General features: G+C 37.1%; 1 protein-coding gene across 3 annotated transcripts in view; it reads right to left on the bottom strand.

The window, feature by feature from the left end:
• Nucleotides 1-20,784, bottom strand: part of Rock2 (Rho-associated coiled-coil containing protein kinase 2) — a 93,297-nt gene that overhangs the window by 49,321 nt on the left and 23,192 nt on the right. Inside the window, exons 1-3 of one of the 3 annotated variants that reach the window (XM_006515019.4) lie at nucleotides 9,920-10,009; nucleotides 4,608-4,713; nucleotides 3,636-3,803 (exon numbers count right to left, since the gene is read on the bottom strand). Coding sequence is in view for 1 of the 3 variants with exons in the window: in NM_009072.2 (NP_033098.2) it covers nucleotides 9,920-10,020; nucleotides 11,934-12,015 (183 nt within the window). In the remaining 2 variants the exon portion in view is untranslated. Of the gene's footprint in view, nucleotides 1-3,635; nucleotides 3,804-4,607; nucleotides 4,714-9,919; nucleotides 10,021-11,933; nucleotides 12,016-20,784 lie in introns of those variants that run through there. The other 2 variants (NM_009072.2, XM_006515020.4) reach the window with 2 other exon arrangements.

Here is a 20,784-nt window from a genome sequence, read left to right as displayed (position 1 = left end):
ATGACCACCTACTCTGATCAAGCCACTATCTCCCTCTCCTGCCAGCATGTCCCTAACTCATTCACTCTTCCTTGTTCTTGCTCCATTTCACTTACTGATCTTATATCTTTTAAAGAACAACGTATGTCCTATCTGTCAGCACCAGAATTTAATCCAATGAAGATTTGTGCATATTACATAGTATGTGCCAGACACACTACTGTGTTTGGATATTTTACCTTAATCTTTGCTTTAGTCCCAGTGAGGTATCTTATCTACCTGTCAGAATGGCAAATATAATAAGGCACAGAGAATTCAATCTGCCTGGGGACTATAAAGGTAGCAAGCTGAGACTGAAATGCACTCTGCATCCATAGTGTATACTACTTCTACATCTCTAAACTTGAAGTTAGCATCACCCACCTCAAACATAGCCAGATTTCATGCCAGCCCAATATCCCAGCCCACCTGAGGTTCTCTCTCTCTCTCTCTCTCTCTCTCTCTCTCTCTCTCTCTCTCTCTCTCTCTCTCTCTCTCTCTGGAAAGGTCAGCAGCATTTGGTCTCAGGGTTGGAGGAAGAAGCTAAGAAAAGATGAAGTTCTTAACCACAATGCCTAGAGTCCTGACTAGCCCAAAGCCACCTTCCCAATTTAAACCTTGTCCTTTTGTTCTTGTTCATACTTTAAGCACAATTATCTTCTTTTAGTCCCTTTAATATAAGAATGAACCTTTCCTCTTTACATATTTTCATTAGAAAAACCTATCAGTCCCTGACCACTTCTCATCCAAGGACATGGCTTCTTTTCCACTCACTGAAATGTGAAACTCCCCAAAGAAGCTCCCTCTGTCTACCCAATCAAATTAAGAACTTTGCTGGGGCCAAGTAAGAAATACTTTCTTAAAACCATAAAGAATCTCATCATTTCCTTACAACTTCAACTTCATTTGCTTTCTTCCTTCAACCTGTAATTTTTTGGATGTTTGTTACTTATTGCTGGTTCCCCAGAGGGTACCGCAAACTCAAGAAAAAAAAAAAAAAAGTCATGCCTATTTTGACCTCTATTAATCCCCCAGTGACAAGATCAATGACAAAATAATTTTACGGTTGAGTATCATCACAACCTGAAGAACTATTAAAGGGTCACATCACAGCATTAGGAAGGTTGAGGACCACTGCTCTAGAACATAGTTCCTCCTCTAATATGTATCAGCTGCACGTCCAGGAAATTTGCTATTTTATAACTATAATTTTGCTACTGTTAATGTAAATATTTGAAATGCAGAATATCTTGATGTGTGACCCCTATGAAATGGTCACAAATCACTGATCTAAGTAAGCCCCACTCCACTGGTACCTAACAAAACCTAACAGTAAATCTAAACATCAAAAGGGAGCAGTTTAGCTAGACGCTGAGTCACATCAAGGTGAAAGGACTCGATAGGAATACCTTGCTCTTTCCATACACCTATTCTGACAAAGTATAAAACCGAGCCTCCACAAATCAAGGATGGCCAACCAGTAAGTCACTGAACAGACTATCAGAATGAAAACTAACATTCTTCAAAGAGATTAATAAGCTCAAACTCTCTACTCCATAGCTACAAGATCTAGCAAATAATTTAAAACTTACTAAAGAGATAAAAGGAAAACATGAGTTATAAATAAGAAAAAAGAAGTCAAAAGAAAATGTTAGGTCTAGCTTTAAATTTTTCTTACAAATAAGTATAAAAGACATAAGTGAAAATAGCTCTTAGAAATGTGTTTAAATAAAATGGAAATAATAGAAATCAATTAGAAATTCTATAACTAAAAAAAATATAGTAACATATGAAAACTTTAGAAGGGCTAAACAAGAACAGTGATTAAAAAGTGAGATAGCGGTGGTACATCCCTTTAATCCCCGCATTCAGGAGGCAGAGCAGGCAGATCTGTGAGTTTGAGGCCAGCCTGGTCTACAGAGTGGGTTCCAGGACAACCAGGGCTACACTCTCTAGAGAAGCCCTGTCTTGAATCAGGGGGTGAGGGTGTGTGTGAAAAATTTAGTGAATCTGAGCATAAATAAATTTGAATAAATGAATGTGATCAAACTAGGGCCATCCAAGATAATTTTAAGCTAAGATATATGTGAATATAATAGAGTAAATATACCCATTAATGAATTATCAAACAACTAACAAGCAAGACATAAACTTACATGGTTTAGATATAAACCAGACAGGTTGAAGATTAAAGGAAAAGCAAACATATTTGCCATGGAAAACAGTAAGGATAAAATGTTACAATAGGAATAAATGTATATAATAAAACAAACTTCGAGCAGACAGTCTTTATCTGAATGAAAGACCTAAGAGGCAGAACAGCTGATTTTTTGGGGGGTTCCAGGCCAGCCCGAAATTCACACATAACAAGTCCCATACTTAAGGGGGAGAGAACAGAGGGGCACACAATTCTAAATGTTTGCACCTTTAATAAATGAACTTGAAAATTCATGAATCAAAAACTAACAGACTTAGAGAAAGAAAAACTATGAATCTCTATTTTCTGATGGAAAAGTTAACCCTCTGTGTCAGTAAACATTCTCACATCATTTCTCCTTTTAAAATGTTTTGAAATCTGAAGTATTTTGAAATGGTGTAACATTACAATGAAAATGGTAAGTCCAAGAGGTAACTATGTGGTAACAAGAGCTGTAGCTTGTATTCCTCTTCTGAGTTGTTACTAGGCAATAACAGCAATCAATCCCTACTAGATCTCCATAGTGACATGAAGTTAATATAACAGTAAAAATGTATTTATGCACCAGAAAAAAATATGAGAACACAGAGCAGAAGTCAAGGATTAAAGGATGACAATTGTAAAGGTAGAAAACTATACCACAGCAAGCATACTAGCTTTCTAATTGACTTGTGTTCAATAACCAGATTAACTCAAAGTAAATAATCATCAAAAAGCTATGAACAAATTTTTAGAAGTTGTTAACACACTCCCTATGTATATTTACACCATCCTTCAAGCCTTAATTTACTCTAAAAACAAATTGAATTTTGTATGCTCTCTAACTTCATTAGAAAAAATATCCACAGAGCATTAAGAGTCAATTAATTTCTGTTATTATTTTCATTATTTATACTTAGACCATGACATACAAAACTCTGATAATTTTGCTGTATAGTGGAGCTAAGACCTGAGGCTAAAAGTTATCTATTAACTATTGGAAATAAGACAGTCAAATAAAAAGTATACACTGTAGCCCTAAGTCCTAAGAGGACTTCTGAATGAGAAAATGTTTACTGTCTTCACTGGTGGTGCAGTTACTCTCCAGTCTATAGTTCCCTGTGCTCTAGACAATCTCACAGATGTGCTGTTTGCAGCCTGCTTCCTAAGCTGCTTTCAAGGGAAACATGCTTTCACTGTGGAACTGCCCAGTGGGGGGCACAATGATGAACCAGTCAATTCAACAGACTGCTACTCTTTCTATGCAGTATCTATAAGACTTTGAACACATTAAGAATATTTTGGCTAAAAGGCTGAATTTCATTTAAACGCTGGGCTAGGACAATTACTGGCTCACAGCACAAGGTAGGAATCACTACTTCTCATCTCTGATATAACTCACAGACATTAGACTTATTCATGCCAAATGTCTACACCATACCTTTAAAATTCATTAGCAGTGATGTGACAAAGTAGTATTAATAAAGTGCTGCTACTTTAGGAAAGCTGATTTCCACTCATCTTCCTCTGAGGATGTCTCTGAGTTATTCTATCATAAGCTCCCTCAGCATCTCTGTAGACTCCCCTTTATTCTCCAGCTCCTTCTCCTCTATTCAATATAGATGGACAAATACATGAACAAACAGTCAGACACAGTAGCTATTAATTATCACACTGAACAGCAATGTTTAAAAACATGGATTCAGATGTAAACAAACCTGGGCAAAAGCAGAGATATTTATGAACTAGGTGACAAATTTACTTAATTCCTCTAAATTACAACGCAAAGACAAAATAAGAACTAATGACTATAAATTTAGCATACAGAATACAGTCAATAAAAATTACCTAACTCCACCACGAACAGAATAAGGTTCATTCTAATATGAAGTTATGCATGTGTCCCTGTTACTAGTCTTCGTACTTAGAGGACCAAAAACAAAACACTTCTCTTATCAGTTCTATTGGTTATAAAAAAAAAAAAAAGATTGTCAAATTCCTTGTTTTTAAATTTAAAAATACACTGACTACAAACCATCATCCAATTGAGTAATACGTGTGCAGGAGGAAAAAAACACCCTCCCCTTAAAAAGGGGGGAAGATACAAAACATTAATCATGGTTATACCCTAGCTGATGGAATTTAAGCAACTTCTCTTTTCTCCACACCACATACTTTCTACAGTAAAATGTACTTCTTTGTAAGACATACAGACAGACAGACTGACAGACTGACTTAAACAGATGTCATATTTCTAAATGAAGCTTACAAACATGCTTAGGATATTCTTGGAACTCTGTTGATAACTTTATAATCATTCTTTCTAAGACATGTCATTTGAGGCTTTCAAATTTATTTTTTACTAATAAAATTATATTTTTATAAGAAAATTCAATTTGTATATTAGACTAACCTGGAGTAATGTCTGATGTTAATGAAGCCTCCACCAAAGATGCAAGTAATACAATGTCCTCATGCTTTCTGTTATGGCAGCCAAGACTGAATAGCAGATACAAGGACTATGAAAACATCAGAAGGAGGGAGTAATTTTTACAGCTCAGAAAGAACCTTATAAAGAGTAAGATCCAGCTTTACATTAAAAAAAAAAAACAACAACTGAGTTCACGTGTACAGTATTAGAGAACCACATATGCATATGCATACATGCAGTGCAGGAATGAACTGACAGTGGCTATATGGGAAAGACTGCTCTTTTCTCTCTGCTTCTCCAGATACTCGTTTAAGCTATGTTCTTTATTGAAGAAGACAGTATCCTGGGGTATGGATGAATCTTTTGGATGAAGATTATCAATTACTGGTAAGAGGGTCAAATACTTTGAAAGATACAGTTCTTGTTTAAAAAAAATATATAGTGTAAAGAAATCAAAATATCAACACATAAACTACAAGGTAAGATGTAATATTACAAATAAAATAACAATAATTAAGATATGGAGAAGAAATTTCACTCAGACAGAATGTTAAAACAAGAGAAACTTTTAATTTCTGAAATTTTCCTTTAAAACGAGCACTGAGAGGCATAGTTTTTTTTAAAAAAAAAACTAGGAGTAAAAGGCACATAGGGAAAAAAAGCACAAAGTGAGAATGGACAGCTAAGAATCGTGTGTGTGTGTGTGTGTGTGTGTGTGTGTGTGTGTGTGTGTAGGAGTGGGCATGACTGCAGTGCCTGCAGAGGCCAGAAGAGAGCATCAGATCCACTAGAGCTGGAGATGAAGTTATGAACCAGCAAGAGTGGTGGCAAGCACTCTGGCATCCTCAACTTTACCTGCTAGGCCATCTCTCCAGCCCCATGAATGCTGACATTTCAAGAGGTGCCAGAATGCCAGGATAAAGGTATCATACTAATTTTAAAAACTAAGCAGAAAGGGATTCACAGTTACATGACATCTAGAATTGTCTTTCATTAACTCAACATAGGTAGAGGCAGAAATAATGAAAACCAACTCATATGATATCAAAGCCCCTAAAGTTGACTCAATGTTCCTACACCAGGATTGGGAATAGATGTGGTACCTAAGAATATAAAGATATAAAAATATGAGGAAATGTCTCCAAATAGTGACATCAGTCCAGGTGAGCATACACAGAGTATTTAATACACACGGTCTTGATATTCTCTCCATTAGTATTTCACAACTTGAGATCAACACTACTTTGATGAAACACCAAGCAGAAGAGGAATAGAAAGCAGAGGTTCATATATGAGATAGCTTGGATGAAAGTAAAGCAATGAATACTGAGAAAAGGAGACACTAAGTGTAAAAACACAAACTATAGCGTTGTCTAAAAACGTAAACACAAGGGATGAAGGAAACATTAATTATGACTCTGAGTGTCTGTGTGGCTTGAGCAGCTTGGGAAGAAGAGAGGCAAGTGCTCTTTTAACCACTGAGCCATTCCTGTAATCACTATCGTTTTTAATTAGTATTACTCTTGGGGGGGGGGGCGCCAGGGCACACATACTTTGGAGATAAGAGGGCAACTTTATGGAGTCACCTCTCTGCTTCCACCTTTATGCAAGTTCAAAGATTTAAATTTAGATTGCCAGCCTTACCCACTGTGCCATCTTGCAAGTCAGGAAAGCTTTTTGTTTTTTTGTTTTGTTTTTGTTTTTGTTTTTTGAGACAGGGTTTCTCTGTGTGGCCCTGGCTGTCCTGGAACTCACTCTGTAGCCCAGGCTGGCCTCGAACTCAGAAACCCGCCTGCCTCTGCCTCCCAAGTGCTGGGATTAAAGGCGTGAGCCACCATGCCCGGCTTCAGGGAAGATTTTTAACTGACACTTTTGCAACAGTCTCAAATGTTTCTAATGATCAAAATATGTAAGATACCAATAAGCTGGCTCCCAAACCTTCCAAAAACTGATATGAAAAGAAATTTCTGTTGTTTTTCATGAAATCTGATATTGCCAATGTGGTCCTATGTAAGTACTTATGCATATCTAAAAATCAGTAAGACCTGATTATTTAAAAGCAAAGGTCACTTAGACACCTGACAAGAAAGTTAACAATGGTCCCACTACTCAGTCAGCACCACACTAAGGGACACAAATATTCAACCCAATCGAGTATCAACACAAATGTTCTAAGGTTACATTGCTACTAATACTACTCCAACCTGAGAGAACTAAAACCTGGATGACAGAAACCAATATCCTGTAGCTAGAAACAGTGGTTGTCAACACTTATTCTTCTTCCTCAGTATTAGATACTCCACACAAAAATGTCTATTAACATTTTACTACTGAGGTCATAGGCCCTAGAGGGGAAGCTACTCCTTTTTCCTATTATTTATTCTTTTTTAACTATAATTTTAAAATTTTTATGGATATGGGTGTTTTGCTTGCATATATGTCTGTGCACCACATGAGTGCAGTGCCGTGAGTCCAGAAGAGGGTGTCAGATGCCTGGCCACTAGAGTTACAGACAGTGTGAGGAATTAAACCTGTGTCCACTGGTTAAGAGCAACCAATGCTCTTAACCACTGAGCTCCCTCTCTTGTATTGCTGATGTGTGTGTGTGTGTGTGTGTGTGTGTGTACCATGTGTGTGCAGTGCTTGTGTTGAGGGTAGAAGAGGGCATTGGATCCCTGGAACTGAAGGTACAGACCCCATTATTATGCTAGAAGTTGAGCCAGTGTCCTCTGGAACAGCAGCAAGTGAACTGCTGAGCCATCTCTCCAGCTCCATACTGTTGTTGACTCCAGAACCTTCTTATATGCTATGGCATTTCAGTGACATATCAAAGTTACTCTTAGAATGAAAACTTATTTGTGGAAATTTGTTAACATTATCCTCTGTGGTAACCTAACCTACTTTCAACTTAACGAGATAAAGTATTTCACACAGAAAGAAGAAATTGTGCTATCAAGAAACTTCCTTTTACTAATGTCTAAAATTAAAACAAATACACTATAAAGATGTGTTAAATTGGAACATTTTCCCTGTATATCCACCATACTAATTTACTACATGCAAATCAACTTCAAAAGGCTGTACAGATGAAAGAAACATGTGAATGTTTTCTTTAAAATCTTATTCCTTTTAAAGAGTCTCTGTCTAAAATAACAGAGGCTAAAGCAAAGCCAAACAAATTAAGACATAAGATCTAGGGTCAGACACCAGATTAATATAGTATTTTTTTCATTTTTAAAAATACCTGATTTTGGCTAACAGCAATTACAAAAGTAATATTTTATACCTTTATATTTTCCTTCTATTCCTTTGACATACTGCATTATAATAATGACCACAATAGCAAGAAAGAGTAACAGCTCTGACATTCAAACATGGGAAGTTGGGACAAGGCATGGTGGTACATGACTAATCCCAGTACTCAGGAGTCATAGGCAGGCAGATGTCAGAAAGTTGTAGGTTAGCCTGGACTACATAGTGAGACCCTGTCTCAGAACAAAACAAAGCAGTACCAGGTTGACTGGGTTGTTTCTCAGATGATTAAGTGTGCTTGCCTAGCATATGTGAAGCCTTGGGCTAGGTCTGAACACCATGTAAAATAGAGCATGAGGATACATGTCTGTAATCCAGCACCTGTGAAGTGGAAGCAAGAGGATCGGAAATTCAAAGTCCATCCTCAACTGCACACTGAATTCAAAGCCAGCCTAGAATGTAGAAGAGCCTGTCTTAAAAAAACAAACAAGCCGGGTGTGGTGGTGCACGCCTTTAATCCCAGCACTTGGGAGGCAGAGGCAGGCGGATTTCTAAATTCGAGGCCAGCCTGGTCTACAGAGTGAATTCCAGGACAGCAAGAGCTACACAGAGAAACCCTGTCTCGAAAAACAAAAACAAAACAAAACAACAACAACAACAAAAACCAAAACCAAAAAACTAAAAGAAAAACAAGAATAGGTCAAGATCTGACATCCATCTGTTCAAAATCCAATCCCAAATTCTAGTATCTCTTTTATAACTGCGATAATCTTAAGCATGCAGAAAACAATGTATTTGTGTAAAATATGTGATTTGGCTCTATATATCAAATAAGCAATAAAAATAACAAAACAACCCATAGGGAGTACTCTAACTAGTATTACTTATTAATGAACTTGTTATCTATTACTTTTCTAATTAATGAACTTAAGCATCATCCTCCACAGTGACTCTCACAAAATAGGAATCAGTGTCTCTACTCTTCAAGTCAGAACCTGGAGAAGAATTTAAACTTACAGACATCAAGAGGATGTTAGGTTCAAAAGACAAAACTGGACTCCACAAATACTGGCAGCCTCATGCTCAGGCACTAAAACCAGGAAAACTATTATAATGCTTCATTTAATATAAATATAATATTTACTGCTGGGCACACGCCTTTAATCCCAGCACTTGGGAGGTAGAGGCGGGCGGATTTCTGTGTTGGAGGCCAGCCTGGTCTACAAAGTGAGTTCCAGGACAGCCAGGGCTATACAGAGAAACCCTGCCTTGAAAAAAACAAACAAACAACCCCCCAAAAAATAATTTACTGTTAAAAGTTGCAATAGTTGTACTTTCACCTGAAAAATAAAGAATTTCTTCATTGTGATGGGTGTTATGTTTGTCACATACACAGATGAGTTAGATATATGTGTACATATATGACATGTATGTGTGTTACATGTGTGTATACGATATGTTATGTGTTACATACATACACACACACACACATATGTATGTAACAGCTTGTTAAACAGAATGCTTTCAATATGACCACTTTTGTTGTTTTTAAAACAGGGCCTCACTTCATAGTTCTGACTGGCCTAGAACTGTATGCCAGGCTGGTCTTGAAATCAGAGATTGGCCTGCCTCAGCCTCCTGAATGCTTGGATTAAAGATATTCACCGACAAGACCAGCTTCAGTCAGACCAGTATATGAAAATATAGCTCTCATATAGTTTTATGCCACAGTGTTATATTATAATTATAGTATAATTATAATTAATTATAGTATAATATAGCATAGTGTTAACTTCTAAGCAGATCACATGCAAAACCAAACTGGCATTATTCGAAATCACTATATTTTAGAGTTGGAATAAATAGTGTTAGTGACAGGCTGCGCCCTTTTAAAGACAGAAACTACTGAGGCTCTCAGAGATGGAATGACTTGATCAAAGACATAAAACCAATTCCTCAATGGCTGAGAATGGATTTTAGAACTATTCAGCTGCTATGATGTTTAAAAAAAAATAGTAAAAACCAAACAAATCCTTTCTTACCAACTGAACTTCACCAAAAGCACCTCTTCCAATAACTTTTACAACATCATAGTCTTCCGCTTTCATCTGTAAACCTCTGATTTTTTTCACAATTTTCTCATCTACAATAAAAAGATTACCATACTTTTATCAATATCATAGATAAGGAACTTTCAAAAGGAGTCACTATATTTGTAAGCATTTTTTTGTTTCTAAATATTAGAACTAATTTTCAGCTGATTCTGTTAGTCTTTAAAGGATTCTATTTTAAAACTTTAAAATGTGGGGATGGGGTGTAACTCAGTGACAGACTGCTTGCTTAACAATGTAAGGTCCTAGGTTCAATCCCCAGCACTAAAATAAACAAAACTCTAAAATGTATGCTACCTTTGCATTAAGGAACTAAAGCTTTAGGATTTGTTGGCACATCACTGAGTACCAAAAAGCAGTACTAAAGCTATTCCACTTCTCAGTTCACTGTGTGCAAGTGACAAATCCTGATGTGCTTTATAATGACAGAAAGCAATCACAAAGCCAGGCATGTCACCCAGGACCAGGAGACTAAATACAAAGACTGTGCTCTAGGTCTTATTGCTAGACATTATCTACAAAGAGAAAGGAATGAAATCACTTACTATTCCAAATTTAGCAATGATCCTTAACCCACTTCTTTAAAAGGTGGCAATCACATATTTCAAATATATCAATTACTATAGTAACTATTAAATAGAGAAATACCCTAGGATTGGCAACTCCAAAATAAAGGACTTAGGTGTGGGGATAAAGAAGATGCATCAATCATTCTCACACTTTCTTTCCCCTTTATTAGACATTTAAAACATTTTTAATTTGTGTACTATGTATTTATCAGGATGGGTTTGTCTGTGTGAGTACAGTGACTCAGAAAGTGCGAGGCATCAGATTGCCTAGGAGTTAGTAACAGGTGCTATGAGCCTGCCTGACTTAGGTGCCAAGAACTAAATTCAGGCTCTCTGCAAGAACAGTGTTCTTGCAAAGAGCCCTGTGTATAGCCTCCTAAATTGCTACATACAAGCACTAGCCACTATGCCAAACTCGTTTTGAGAATATATTTTCAGAACCTACTTATTCCAACATAATGCTGAGAAACATTATTGCTAACTGGCACCAGACCATAGTTCCTTAAGAAGTCTAAATATATGCAATTATTGAAACAAAGCTTACTAAAGTCTTCTGGATAAATAAAAGCAAAGTCATAGTTACAATATTAACTTAAATTTTCATTTAGATCAAGAGTTATAGTCTTAACAATTCATAATCTTAAATTGTATCTACTTTAAATATTCTAAATTAGTTCAGAAAAATTACTTTGAAAATACAATTTTTTTTTTCTGAAACAGGGTTTCTCTGTGTAGCCCTAGCTATCCTAGAACTAGCTCTCTAGAGCTCTGTACAACTAGCACTGGCCTCGAAATCAGTTCCTCTACCTCTGACTCCCAAGTGCTGGGATTAAAGGCAGGCATTACAACAAGTCACAAAATATTATTTTAAAGGGAAACAAACGGCAAATAAATAAAAGTAAGTTTAGTAAGTTAATAGCTTGTGGGAGTTTGAATTAAAATGGCCCCCATAGGCTCATATATTCAAATGCTTAAGTCACTGAGGAGTGGCACTATTTAAAAGAATTAGAAGGAGTGACCTTGTTGGAGGAAGTATGTCTCTGGGGTTGGGCTTTGGGTCTCAAAAGCCCATGCCAAGCACAGTGTCCTTGTGGCCTGTGGATCATGATGTAGTTCTCAGCTGCTACTCCAGTATCATGTGTGTCATCATGCTCCCTGCCATGATAATGGAACTAAACCTCTGAAACTAGAATCAAGTCCCTAGGTAAATGCTTTAGAAGAATTTTCTTGGTCATGGTATCTCTTAACAATAGGACAGTGGCTAGGACATAGGTTAACAAGTTAAAAGATTTAAGTACCAAAAAATTAACCAAACACATTTCATTTAAAGCACGGTTATATGTCCAAACAAGAATAGTAAAAATAAACATACTTACATCTATTTAAGAAGTTATCTATATTTTTATTTTTCCTCAAAGCAGGAAAATCCAAATCAAGGACCAAGGAATTTAAGCCATCCTGTTTAAAAAAAAAAAGAGTAAAAAGCAAGTTTGTATAGTTCAAAAGTCTTTAATTATTATATATGCTGTTCCTACTGAATAAATACCAATTCACAGTAGTATATTGCAGAGACTCTCCATACCCAACAGCTTGAAAAAATTCCCTAACTAGAGAATATTAGCTGAGATGCTGGCAGTGTGTACAAGGCAAAATAAGGAAAAATAAATGAAACGTAAGTTTTCACTCATTTAACAATCATTAATTTTGTGCTTAGTATATATGGAAGAAAGGGAAGGAGTTGCCTTCTCCAGGTAAATAGATAGAACTAGAAATGATCATAAAAATATGGTAACTCAGACCCAGGAAGACAAACATTGCATGTTTTCTCTCCTCTGAGGTTCTAACTCCAACTTCAGATGTGAGTAGATATCCTGAATTAAATGCAGATGATTTAAGAGGGTGAGCTAGGTTTATATTGTTGGAAAAAGAAAAGAAAACTCTAAATCATGTTAACTGACCTGCTGTCATTTATCGTGAAGCGCTGAACAAAAGCTATTTGTAACTGTACTGTTTTGTAGGTACTAGAAGATTTTTATGTCCAACTATTCAACAGACTAACTTTATCCCATCTTCAACAAGAGGTTCATTGCCTAGTTTTTGTTTTTGATTTTGGTTTTTTAAAGTTGTTTCCCTGAAGATATCAAGATTTGCCAAGGAACACAAAAAATAAGCATGAATTAAAAGATATCGGTGCTGCTGGGATGGCTCAGCAGCTTAAGTGCTGACAACCAGAGCTTGGCCCTACCTCTGCCTCCTGAGTACTGAGATGAAAGGTATGCATGGATACCTGGCTTCTCGTAGGATTTATATTCAGTTTTCATATTACATTAAAAATGCTTAACTACTATAGAAGTTTGGGTACCTCCTTAAATTTTGTGTGGCGTATGGGACTCTGGCCCAGCTCTTGTGAGAGGCTGAGTGATACAACATATTAACTGTGTAGCAGTGAGTTGTAATAGAAGTCATCAACTCTAGCACATTTTCGTGTTAAGAAAGTGTGTGAGGAGTTATTACTGACCCAGTCAAGGCTCTAAGGCTGTAACAGTGGTAACAGCAACACGATGGCTAGTGTTTACCTAGTGCCTGGTAACAGAACTGCCAGACACTTAAATATAACATCACCCCATTTAATTTTCCTAGCAGACTGTGCAAGTAGATGCTATTACCCCCCCCTCAAATTGTGAAGATTAAGCTCAGAAATTAAAACAATTTCCCAGTTCTGCTTGGCTAAAAAGCGAATGGCTGGTATTGGGCTCAATACAACTTCAAGTAATTAATATTAATATTTTAAGTATTTTTTTCTTCTAAAACATTAAATAGGGAAAGATATTAATTAAAATAGTCACAATGTGCCGGGTGGTGGTGACACACGCCTTTAATCCCAGCACTTGGGAGGCAGAGGCAGGTGGATTTCTGAGTTCGAAGCCAGCCTAGTCTACAGAGTAAGTTCCAGGACAGCCAGGATACACAGAGAAACCCTGTCTCGAAAAACAAAAAACAAGCAAAAAAAAGTCACAATGTAGTTCAGAAGTTTTGGGAGTAAAATTAGTCAAATTATTATATTACTTGATTTCTTTTGTTTATAATCAATAGTTGTACTGATGGTCTGAATAGGTATGGTCCCCACAGACTCATGTGTTTTAATGCATGGCCCTAGGGAGTGGCACTATTTGGTGTGGCCTTGATGGAGGAAGTGTGTCACTGTGGGAGCTTGTTTTGACATCAATGTGACACAAAGTTGGCTCCTCCAGCACAATGTCTGCCTGCACACTCCCATGCTTCCTGCCATGATGATAATGGACTAAACCTCTGAAACTGTAAGCTGGTCCCAATTAAATGTTTTCCAGTAAAAGAGTTGCCATGTGTCTCTTCACAGCAATAAAACCCAAACTACAACAGAAAGTAAGACTTTTCATTTTCTACTGGATATGGAGATTCACACATTTAATACTGGCAAATTTCTGAAAAGTTCAAAGCCAGCCTGGTCCATATAATAAGTTCTATGCCAGCCAGAGCTAAACCATTAAGACCTTGTCTTTATTTATTTATTTACTTATTTGTTTTGGTTTTTTGAGACATGGTTTCTCTGTATAGCCCCAGCTATCCTGGAACTCACTCTGTAGACCAGGCTGGCCTCAAACTCAGAAGAAATTCTCCTGCCTCTGCCTCCCAAGTGCTGAGATTAAAGGCATGCACCACCACTGCCCGGCTTGTCTTTAATTAAAAAAAAAATTCCCTTCTTTTTCTGTCTTATATAAAAAGTTACTGAAGGGAGCTGGAGAGATGGCTCAGTCATTAATTCCTTTATTGCTCTCCCAAAGATTCTAACTTCAGTTCCCTGCACCCACGTTAGGCAGCTCACAATAGCCTATAATTCCAGTTCCCAAAGAGCCAACACCCTTTTCTGGACTTTGTGTGTACCTGCACAAGTAGCAGAAACACATACATAAAAAAAAAATAAAATAAAAATCTTTTTTTTAAGTCACTGAAATACTTGAATATCGCATTACTCTTAAAAACTAACACTCAATTTCCCAACCAAACATCAATAAATCTAAGCAATGAGTTGCTTAAACAAGTCCACATGCACACAAAAGTATAAAAATCTGTATCTACAGACATTAGCAATTTAAATTTACTAAGCATATATTATCTGGGGAAAAGTCACTTTAAATTTTTTGTTTTAAATTCTGTATACTTATTTTAAATTCATGTGGGTGTGTACATATGAGTACAGTACCCTAGGCCTGTCAGATCCCCTGAACCTGGAGTTACAGGTGATTATGAGTTTGCCTGATTTGGGTGCCGGAACCAAACTTGGGTCCTCTACAATACCAGTATGTCCTCTTAACCAATGGGCCATCTCTCCAGCTCTGAATTTCTTTTTAATTTAATTTTCATTAAAACAAACAAACCACCCCACACTGAAAAAAGGAATACAGGAAACAGGCAGCTTTCTGTCACCCACACAACAGTCATGAGGAATCTGCAAGGAACAGAGCTGCAGGCAGTGGCTGTTCTCTTTTGTCTTTTCTCCTTCTTTGTGTGTAAATATGCAGATTCAAAGGCCTGTCTCATTTTAATAAAAGAGCAAAAGCAACCTTTCTTTTGAAAGATTTATTTTCATTATTTTAAATTGTATGTATAAGTGTGGCTACATGTAGGTATGATGCACTTGAATCCAAGTGTCCCCAGAAGTTAGAAGAGAATGGCAGATCCCCTAGAGGTGGAATTAAGGTAGTTTGAACCTCTTGAGATGGGTGCTGTCAACTGAACTTAGGTCATCTGGAAAAGCAGTAAACATTCTTATCTCCCTTCACCACTAAGTCATCTTTCCAGTTCCCAAAATCTTCTCCATAGAAGCTTCAGAAGCAAAGCATACCCTCACCTTTACCCAGGAGGCTACAGCGAGACATCAAGGAATTTTGTTTTTCTCTTTTTCTTTGTTTGTTTTAACATACTTTTTGGGGGGAGGGGTCTATGGAAGGGGCACATGTCACAGTACATGTATATACTACATGTGTATAAGTAGGAAGACAATTTGCAGGAGTCAGTTTGTTCTACATGGGTCTCAAGGACTAAACTCAAATAGCCAGACTTGACAGCAAATGCCTTCACCTACTGGTCTTCAAGATTTTTTTTTTTTTCAGAACAGAAGTATTATTTTTAATCATTCCAACTCTTTTTTTTTTTTAAAGATTTATTTATTTATTTGTTTGTTTGTTTGTTTATTTATTATATGTAAGTACATTGTAGCTGTCTTCAGACACTCCAGAAGAGGGGGTCAGATCTTGTTACGGATGGTTGTGAGCCACCATGTGGTTGCTGGGATTTGAACTCTGCACCTTCGGAAGAGCAGTTGGGTGCTCTAACCCACTGAGCCATCTCGCCAGCCCCAGAAGTATTATTTTTAATTAGGTATTTTCTTCATTTACATTTCAAATGCTATCCCAAAAGTCCCCCATACCCTCCCGCCCCTCACTCCCCTACCCACCCACTCCCACTTCTTGGCCCTGGTGTTCCCCTGTACTGAGGCATATAAAGTTTGCAAGACCAAGGGGCCTCTGTTCCCAATGATGGCCGATTAGGCCATCTTCTGCTACATATACAGCTAGAGACACGAGCTCCGGGGGATACTGGTTAGTTCATATTGTTGTTCCACCTATAGGGTTGCAGACCCCTTTAGCTCCTTGGGTACTTTCTCTAGCTCCTCCATTGGGAGCCCTGTGATCCATCCAATAGCTGACTGTGAGCATCCACTTCTGTGTTTGCCAGGCACCGGCATAGCCTCACAAGAGACAGCTATTTTTTTTAAGTAAACACTTTGAGAGGAAGGAAAAAAACAAAAAAAAAAACAAAACCTCTTTAAATGTCTGCATTATATTTTCCCCCTGTACATGTGTACTTACCTACTGAAAAAAAAATGAGTAAGTGTTATGGATTAGTAAGTATGATTAAGAGGAATCTAATTCCTACTTCTCTGTTCTACATCTAATTCATGCTTTTCTGTTCTACTTTACTTTTGGTAGCTCATATTTTATTTGGAAAGGGAAAAAATTCCCACTATTAGAAAGCAATATAAGGCTCCAAGATGGTGACTCCCATGCATCTGCTCAAAGCTTGAGGCAAGCTGAAGCCAATAAGCAATATGTAAGATGTCAGAAATGCTTGGAATTTGGACATTGGACTTATGAATGCAAAGGGAAAAGAAAATAGCTATACAAGCCTTCAAGAACAGCAGAGCTGAAGAAAGCTTTAAAAGAAAAAGAAAAAGAAAATATATTATTGCAGCAAAACATCAAGAGACCAACATAGAGAGAGACCAAGAAGAGACTCAGACCCTAGCTCCTCCAGCAGCAGCAACAGGTACTGAGAGCAGCTCTGATGATGAGCCACCAAAGAGGAAAAAGATTAGAACTCTCTGTACACTGGACCAATGGATCAAAAGCATTTGTGACTCCCAGGGGAACTGAAAACATGCTCAAGCAAGCAAGTTAGCTGATCAGACTTGTTAAAATCTAGAACTTTCTAAGTATTCACCATTATACAGGATATTTTAAAAAGATGATATATATAAATATAAAGATGTTTATTTTAGGAAAGAATATCGGGGTTTTACTGTTGCTTTTCTATTTGTAAAGACTGGGTCTCATTTTGTAGATCCGGCTGGCCTTGAGCTTGATATGTAGAGCAGGCTGGCCTTGATTTCATAGAGATCTACCTGTCTCTGCTTCTTCTAATGTTGGGTCTAAAGATATGTGCTGCCATGCTCAGCTTTTGTTGTTAACATTTTTTATTTTTAAATATGTGAAGTCTATCTGTAGTACATAATCAAAACTGAAAACCAGGAAATCAATTTCAGTGACAGACAACTTATTATTATTTTTCCTGCCTATGAAATGAATGCTTTATGTAGGTATATGTTAAGATGTGTATGGGACAGTTTTTGACGATACTTCTCTGTATACTATTCCTTTATTCCTGTCATCAACCAAGTACACATTAGCAACTCGTTAGAAAAAAATTCAAAAGATATTGAACCTGGATTTTCCTTTAACTGGAACCCACAAATTACCATAATCTTTCTTTCAATCAAAAGGGGAAAGCAACAAAATAAATCTGAACGATCCTTTAAGTTTGAAAATAATTTCTGTAAGACATACTATAGCAAAATTTTATTTCCAGGCACCCACCAGATGGGCAACAGACCCAAAAATTGGATATGTATATTTCATAGAGTGTACAAAATGATCTGCTGAGACACAGGAAGTGAGAGGGTTGATTATATTTCTGTGTAGCTGCTAGGGATAAAACCTAGGGCCACTGCAAGCTAGGGTAAATGCTCCATCATAAAACTACAGTCCCAGAAGGTAAAATTTAATGTAACAGTTTTCAGAAACATTTCACTCTTGGTGACAACATTTAAACAAGTGTGACATAATATAATGCACATGTATTTTATCATGGTTATTCTTCCATATTGCCTACTAATTTTTAAACTCCTTACCTAACTTCTGAACTTTTAAAATGACCTTTCTTTCTGAAGCCTTGCTCTCCTTTGATGGCACAACTTACCTTATTCTACAACTGTTTTTGCATGCTGGGCCCTACATGTGGTGTTTCTCCCTGTTCCCCAGGACAACTGTATAACTATGCTTCCTCCTCCTTTCCTGAGAACCCAGCTTTGCATCAGATCACCAGTGACTCACTGTTACCCACTGGGCTCACTAATCTCAGTCTCTATAAATGTCTTGGCTCTTTGTGCACTGGCACTCCAAGACTAATCTTATCATAATTAAACACTCATTCCTGAGGTAACAGCAACAATAACTGAAACACCTCCATAATTTCAATTTTAAATACTTTGTCTTAAGCAACATCTTTCCAGCTTACTTTAACACAACATGGTTCTCAACCTGTGGGTCACAATCCCTCTTGGGTCAGGAATATCAAAAGACCTTTTCACAAGGGTATATATCAGATATACTGCTTATCAGATATTTACATAGTGATTCATAACAGTAGAAAATTCAGTTATGAAGTTGCAATGAAAACAATCTTATGGTTGGGAGCAGTCATCACAAAATGAGGAACTGTATTAAAGGGTCATAACATTGAGTATGTTAAAAACCCACTGCTCTAATGCCTCAATTCCAATATTCCTTTGATACAACAACCTTCAATCCAGAGTCTCTTTTCCCACTCTATTTCATCCTCTTCCTTCCCATACTGTCCACATAACTTAACCTCCAGAGCCAATCATCATAATCACACCCTCCTACTTATGGCCTAGCTGGTCTCTCAATCATACTGTTCTGGAAAACTGATATAGCATTTACTACCTGTTGCAGTATACTGTATGAAATTGTGTTTGTCATTCCTCACCTTTGATTGGCTTTAATAAAATTCTGATGCCCAGATGAGCTGGGCAGGAAGTGGAAGGTGGGACTTCCTGGGAGAGAAAAAGGAACCCTGGGAAGAAAGGTGAAGAATTTTTACCGGGAGAAACACCAGGGAGAAAACGGACGTGATCACAGGCCTGGAAGGTATAGCTAGGTAGCTGGGTTAACTTAAATGAGCTACTTTAGAGTCTGCCCAGCTAAAGACAAAGACTTTGAAATATTAAAAGGTCTCAGTGTGGCTATTTGGAGAAAAGCCAGTTAAGGAATAATTGCTGCTGTATCAATTTCCAGCATTAATAAATACAGAACATAATAATCTTTTAATCTACAATTACCTAAAATTTTCTCTATTCAATTCTCATTCACATTCATCCATATGTTCATTCTCTCTCTTGTCCCTCTCTTCCATTAATATTAAAATATATTGTTCCTTTACTGTAGGAAAACAAAGGTTCTAGAAACCACTTCCCATACAGCTATCATTCCATTTTTCCCCTTTATCTTCACAAGAAAATTATTTGAAAGAAATATATATGGCATTGCTTTAGCTTTGGTACTCCCATTAACTTTAGATCTCAATCCAATGAGTTTTCATACCACTACCTACTAAAATAAAACAGTTCAAACTCATCAATGACCTACATAGCATTCATCCAATGGCCAAATCTGTTCACATATGTGAACAGTCTTTTTCTGTGTACTTCTTGAAAATCTTTCTTCACTTTGGTTTTTGGTTGGGGGTCACCACAACCTGAGGAACTGTATCAAAAGGTCACAGCATGAGGAAGTTGAGAACCACTGGTTTAAAGGGTCTAGGAATAAAGACACTCCAAAAGCATGAGCCCGCTCAGCACTCCTTTGAAACATCACTTCCAACAAGGACAAAGTCCTTAGGGAAAAGGCTGATTCTAAGGCTGGAGCAAGAAAATTAGAATTTGATCTCATGGTACCTTATACCAAAAAGAAAAGTATAGCGGTCGTAAAATGGCATTATCGACTCAGGTGCATTTTATCATAGTCCTATTTTTAAAATTCAATAGTTATATAAAATTAATAGAATCTGAATGAAGACATAAGACCATTCTTTACTGTTTCTGCAAACTTTTGGAGGCTTTAAAATTATGAGTCATTTTTGAAAATGTTTTTAATTGAAATAAAATGACATCACTTTCCTCCCTCCTGCCACTTCCAAGCTATCCCCTTCAAACCTCTACTCTCTCACACATACTTTCTTTTAGGTTCATAGCCTCTTTTCTTTATTATTGCTATGTGGGTATGTCTCACACACACACAAATACAACTTGTTGAGTCTATTTTTATTGTATTGTATATGATTTCAGGGCTGACCACTTTGCACTAAACAACAAAAAGGGCACTCATGCCCTGAAGAGGCTAATTCTTCTGCCAGCAGTCATTAGTTGCCTGTAGTTCTTGCTTAGGGGTGGAATCCCACAATATTTTCTCCCTTCCATGTTAACATACCCATTGATACTCCAGTCTTATTTATGCAATCATTTCTAGGAGAGACTGTTTCACAGCAAACTTCCTAGTATTCTAGTTCTTAACAATCTTCCTGCCCCCTCTTCTATGTATAATGACTGGAGGTGACATTCAAAGGAGGCATAAAGGCTATTGTGGAATGATCTCTAGTAGCAAATTTGGAACCTGATTACCAAATAAGCAGTGGCAGGTATTCTAGTCTTACTCTATGTGCTGCAGAAGTGTGGTTATGATAGTAAAGAAGGATACTCCCCTAATAAAATCTTACAGAATCTAACTAATAAATGTACAAGAAATAATTGAATTAGAAAACTATCTGATAACA

This window comes from Mus musculus, chromosome 12, assembly GCF_000001635.26.
Source record: "Mus musculus strain C57BL/6J chromosome 12, GRCm38.p6 C57BL/6J".
Classification (NCBI taxonomy): Eukaryota; Metazoa; Chordata; class Mammalia; order Rodentia; family Muridae; genus Mus; species Mus musculus.
The sequence above is the reverse complement of the archived record's forward strand: the minus strand, read 5'-3'. Positions and strand labels throughout refer to the sequence as shown.